Raw genomic sequence first — 6,000 nt, 5'->3', positions numbered from 1 at the left:
CCCAGCGAAGCGGGTCCTTGCAGCTAGATTCTAGATTACTTAGAAAAACAGTCTTTTATATATATATATAAAAAACTATATTACATACAAATAAAAACCCAGCGAAGCGAGTCCTTGCAGCTAGTACTTTATAAAAACTTTAACAGATTAAAATATAATTAATAATATTGTAAATTTTCTCATAATTTTTATCATTAATTGTATAAAATAGGGAAATTATAACCTGAAAGAGAATTTTGAGTGTCTTTGATTAACAATTAGATCTTGATAATCAAATGCACTCATACCTCTGAACAACTGTCACTGATAAGAACATAAAAACGACCATCGTTAGAAGGTTATTTCGTAGGAATTTTTGTTCTCCCTCCCAAAATCGTCTCTGTTTAATGATTGACTGTTGTTTGGAGGGTTGAAGAAGCCGTCATTGGAGGTTCGACTTGTATATATATCTTATATAACTTTTTGTGATAAATTAATACATCTTCCATATTAATAACTAAATAAACATTGTTAAAATATTCAATTTATTATTAAGTTTCTTTTGCAGAAATGAAGATACAATAAATAAATCATTATATATTTATAGCTTTTTCCATCGCATCTTCACATAAAAGATGGATTAGATTGTCATAGAGGAAAAGATTGTTGACATGATATGAAAAAGATAAAATAAATAAATCTAAATAAAGATAATATTTAATTAAATGTAATATTTATAAATCATGTAATGCAAATATTACACTTTTCATAAATATAATTTGATCTCTCTTATATTTACAACTGATTCAAAATGTCGAAAGTTCAAACTTTTCTAAGATTATTTATAAGAAAGGAAAGTTATATTATAATTTAATAACGTATAGAATAATTCGATGATCGGATATGTTGATTGTTTTATGTTATGTTCTAGTAATAATGTTCCATTTAATGAAAAAAATGTGATCACATCAGTGATTCAATTAGTGTAAATTATCAAATACTATAAATTAATATAAAAATTAAACAATATTACACTTAGTTATTGTCTATAGTTTCCGAATATCCCTAAAATATTTATTCACATCTGTATTTTCGATAATTATGCATATTATCCATTGTTATAATACATAGTCATTCAGGGCAAAATTTGCACGTAAGGTAAACAAACTGCAGTTTAGGGTCTCACGTTATAAACCATAGCTTAGGGCCTTATATATATATATATAACTACCATTATTATTATTTGATAGAAGAGAAGGGCTTGCTATATGTTATAGTTTAGCTTAAATCAAGTCTTGATAGCATTTAAACGTCATACAATTATTGTTCTGTAACACCATATCAATATATTAATGAGCTTATTCGCTTCAATTCCCATATAAACTTAATTTCTTATATTAAACATTGCACACACACACACACATAAATTTCTCAAATAATTTACCATTAAGAAATATTTATTTATAAAATATTTTAAATATATTAAATACAATAATTTATATTTAATTTTAAAAATAATTACTATACAATATATCAATTAATTCTAATCTATTAAAATTTATTAAATCTCAATTTACTAAACAATAAGATAAATGTATTATAAAACTTAAAGAATAAGAATAATAATCTTTTAAATTATTTATATATGATTATTGATTTTTAAACTTAAAACATTCTTTAATCAGGCAAAACAACGTTCACGTGGTCAGAATAACAGAAGCTCTCCTGCTGGTTTGCAGCTGCCTCCTCCACAAACAGTTACAATACAAACACAAACACCTCCACTTCAACATCAAAAAGCTGATGCTGCTAATCAAACAAAACCAACTCCAGAAATGAAAAGTACTGCAACTCAAAGTAAGTCAGTAGCTACAGAAACTGGACAACAGGTTGTGTTAGCAAAGCAACATATCTCACCTATATCAGCAGTTAATGTTTTGCCAAAACCCACAAATACAGATGTAAAATCTTTTCCTGAAACCCCTGTAATAACTAATAATAATGTACCAGAGACAAATATGGAAGTTGACCCTGTTCCTGTAGTTGATGTTAGTCCATCATTAAAAGATGTAGCCACAGTTGAACCAGAACCATTAGAAAAGCCAAGAAAAGAAGAAGACACTGTTGCCATTCCTCATTCTGATGTCATTTCTAAAGAAAAACAACCACAAAAAGCGATAGTTAAACCTCACATTTTAACACATGTGATTGATGGATATGTTATATTGGAAGGCCCTGATCCATTTCCTGTAAGTATGGTAATATTAAATTGTTAATTTATTAAACACAATATTTATTTTTGTGTTATGTTAAAATAATTTTATGAAAAATAAATTTTTAAACTGCCAATACAGGTATCTCCTGATTAATATGATTAATTTATCCGTTAATCTCTTGATACTACTGTGTATATCAAAATCATGTTGATCAAATACAGTGGTACTCATCCAAACAATCAAGACCCAATAAAATAAATTTTCAGTTAACAACAAAAATCTTTATTTTGTTAGCTGTTGTTATTAATTATAATAACTGTTCTTATGGATAAAATAATTGTTGTTAACTGTTAACAACAATTATTTTTATCCATAAGAACAGTTTTCTATGATAAAAATGTATAACTAATTTAAAAATAAAATGAAATCTTAGAGCTGCCTACCTTCATCAGACAAAATTATACTCAATCCAGTTTGTTTTTGTTTTTGTTTTGTTTTTTTTTTTTTAATTTATGCATGTGGAACACAACCGTCAAGTCGATGACACACTAAGATTTGTTGCAAATTAATTTGTTATTAATCAATTTTTAACAATTTTTTCTTGAAATTTCTCTTTGTCAACAGCTTTCAGGAGCTCAATACATTTTTGTAACCTTTAGTTCAAAATTTCCCAAACAAAACTTTTAAAACAACATTTGACATGTCTGACATTTAGGAGCATCTTCCCCATACAGTAAGAGTATTTTTTACTGTTTATATAGCATTAAATTTTTTACAAAACTTAAAAAGCATACATAATATGCTTGATATGTGTGACCGCAGGATCGGCACCTCTTTGGCACCTTGTCAGGATGATACCACTGCATCCTCCAGACATGGAACTTCAACAGCCGTTACAACACATTTTTGCATGAGTGGTCACATTCGCGGACTTTTGGCCCCGGAATGGAGGCGGAAGGAGAGAACCAGAAGTACACTCCACAAGTTATCATATAACAAAAATACCCATTTATTAATCGATATTGACTATTTACAAGCTGTATACAGATGCTTAGCGAATGCTAATAATATGACATATAGTGTAACTAGTACAACCCTGACAACGAGAGTGAGAGTGCACATTAAGCATAAAGGATAAATACTTTAGAATTCATAGAATTCTATTTGGAACTTTCACACATGGAGAGTCATTTCTTCTGGAGCGGCAGTGATTCCTTCGGAATGGCGACTGCTAGGAACAGTGATGGCGGCGACGAATGGCGAGCGGCTGGTCACATACACATAGTTAATAATAACTGGATGACTCTGTCTGACTCATCAACCCCCTCTTTTTTATTAGGGGTCTGTCCTGGGTTTTTCCCATGGCCTTATTAGGAGTTTTTCTACAATCGTCCAATGGTTGAATTTTTGTCATAGATTCCGGGTGACACACTAGGAAGCTGTGTCACCTCTGAAAGGAAGTGAATCAGGGGAAAGATATGATCGTATCCTTCCAGATTTTTATTAAGTGTTGGGAAAAAGTTTTTTCATATAATTATTTCACTTTATTTTAAAGCAAACATGAAAGTTTATAAAAAGAAAGGTTTATATTACTTATTTTATTGCTTATTAATAGAAAATACTTATTTAATAAAATAATTTGACATTATCAGGTTAAATAATATGTAAGTAGTTTTTTCTATTTTAAAAATATTAAACTTCATAATCATTTTTAAATTTACAATTATTTTTAAAGTAATTTAAATGTCAACTTTTAATCCAAGTATTTATATCAGATACAAATAAAATACAAAAAATTACTTTCAAACATATTTTTTTTTATATATCCATCACAGATTCTTTCAGATCCGTATGGGTCAGATGGTGAGAGATGGAACATATGTCTCCAAATGCTAGAATGTACATAAATTAAAACTAAACACCATATATACAGTCTTTCGGCAAATAATATGTATTGGAATCAAATAAAAAACGGAACATTTTCAGCCTCTTTCAGGGGCCTGCATCAAGCATGCATTGATCATTACAGAATGTTAGCAGGATTCTAAATCTAGAACGTTTTTTACGAATATATTCTTTTGATGTCATCTTGTTTGAATGCTTAACAAATGTGTTACATTCTACATATATTTTACAATAAAAATTAAATATATGAAATTACTTAAAAAACACATCCTCAGCAGTAACTTAAAATCACATACACCACTTTATTTTTGCCAATAAAACAGTTTTTAATCACAAATGTTTTCAGCTTGTTTAACAAACCATCCTCAAGTGTTGAATTATATTCTAATGATAGAATGTAATTCAACACTTGAGGATGGTTTGTTGAACAAGCTGAAAACATTTGTGATTAAAAACTGTTTCCTTGGCAAAAATGAGGTGTTATGTGATCTTGTCGAAAAATAATTTTATATATCGTCAACATAACATAGATACATGATTGGATAGTGGATTGCTAAAGGTGCATGGAAAATACGATACTCTATATTCCTCATGATGAACTCTGCCAAAATGGGTGACAAGGGGGAACCCATTGGTACACCTTGGGTTTGTTTGTATATTTTGCCATTAAATTGAAAATAATTATTTTCTGTGACAAGTAAGAGGGCCTCTCACAAATGTAACACATGTGATGTAGGGTAACCAGAGTTCAGTAGTAGTGCATTTACAAGCATGACGGCTTCAAAATGTGGTACCGATGGATATAGGGAAATTACATCTATTTTGTACAGCCAGTACAAGTGAGTGGGAAGGTTAAGACCGTTGATTAACAAATGCTCCTTACAAACCTTATTTCCTTGAGACAGCACTAGAAAAACACATCTCAGCTTTGGTTTCACCCTCTGACTTTGTAACCAAAGCTCTTTTGGATGCTAAATCTAACATATTAGCTAAATTAAATAACCTTCCCACTCATTCGTACTGGCTGTACAAAATAGATGTTTTTCCCTATATCTATCGGTACCACATTTTGAAGCTGTCATGCTTGTAAATGCACTACTACTGAGCTCTGGTTACCCTACATTAAATGTATTACACTTGCAAGAGGCACTCTTACTTGTCACAGAAAATAATTATTTTCAATTTAATGGCAAAATATACAAACAAAGCCAAGGTGTACCAATGGGTTCCCCTTGTCACCCATTTTGGCAGAGTTCATCATGAGGAATATAGAGTATCGTATTTTCCATGCACCTTTAATAATTTTATATAAAAAGATAAATGCACATACTACGATACCTTATATACATATAGTATCATCCTGCTCTATTCTTGTTCATTTGCTTTCCTTTAATAACCAGTGACTGCCATGTGGCACATATCATTCAGTCTTTACTATAAATGCAATTCCTGTTGATTGCTGTATTGAAAATTTTCCAGGCTTTCAAGGTTCTTAATTTTTGAATGTCAAAGAATAAGTTGTACATTGAGCACCCAGACTTATTAGCATTTGTTAAAGGAAGGTTGATCAAACTGGAGGAACAAAACTTTTATTAAAATATACTTGTATCTGAATACTTTCAGAAAATTTTTCATGTACATTAGAGCCTCGATTATCTGACCCCCGATTAACCGACACCTTGGTTAACCGACCATCCTAGTCGGCAAATTTCAAATGTCCGCTAGTGATGTGGCACTACAATATTTGGTCATGTTTTGGCTACTTTAATATTATTTTTACGTGTTTTAGCTGGCAACACTCATTTGACCATGAAAGGGGGCCAGTATTTAAACGAGGCTTAATTTTCTAATTTTTAACGATACAATAACGACGATTATTATTTTAAAAAATTTTTGTTAG

At 30.2% G+C, this 6,000-nt stretch overlaps 1 protein-coding gene across 1 annotated transcript in view; it reads left to right on the top strand.

Moving 5' to 3' along the window:
* Positions 1–6,000, top strand: part of LOC111631756 (polyhomeotic-like protein 2) — a 101,735-nt gene that overhangs the window by 39,344 nt on the left and 56,391 nt on the right. The window contains exon 6 of the mRNA XM_023376063.1: positions 1,653–2,228. Coding sequence (XP_023231831.1) covers positions 1,653–2,228 — 576 coding nt within the window. The remainder of the gene's footprint in view (positions 1–1,652; positions 2,229–6,000) is intronic.

This window comes from Centruroides sculpturatus, unplaced genomic scaffold, assembly GCF_000671375.1.
Source record: "Centruroides sculpturatus isolate CEXI.00-Female unplaced genomic scaffold, Cexi_2.0 scaffold705, whole genome shotgun sequence".
Lineage (NCBI taxonomy): Eukaryota > Metazoa > Arthropoda > Arachnida > Scorpiones > Buthidae > Centruroides > Centruroides sculpturatus.
Note: the sequence above shows the minus strand (reverse complement) of the source record. Positions and strands in the feature narration are given on the sequence as shown.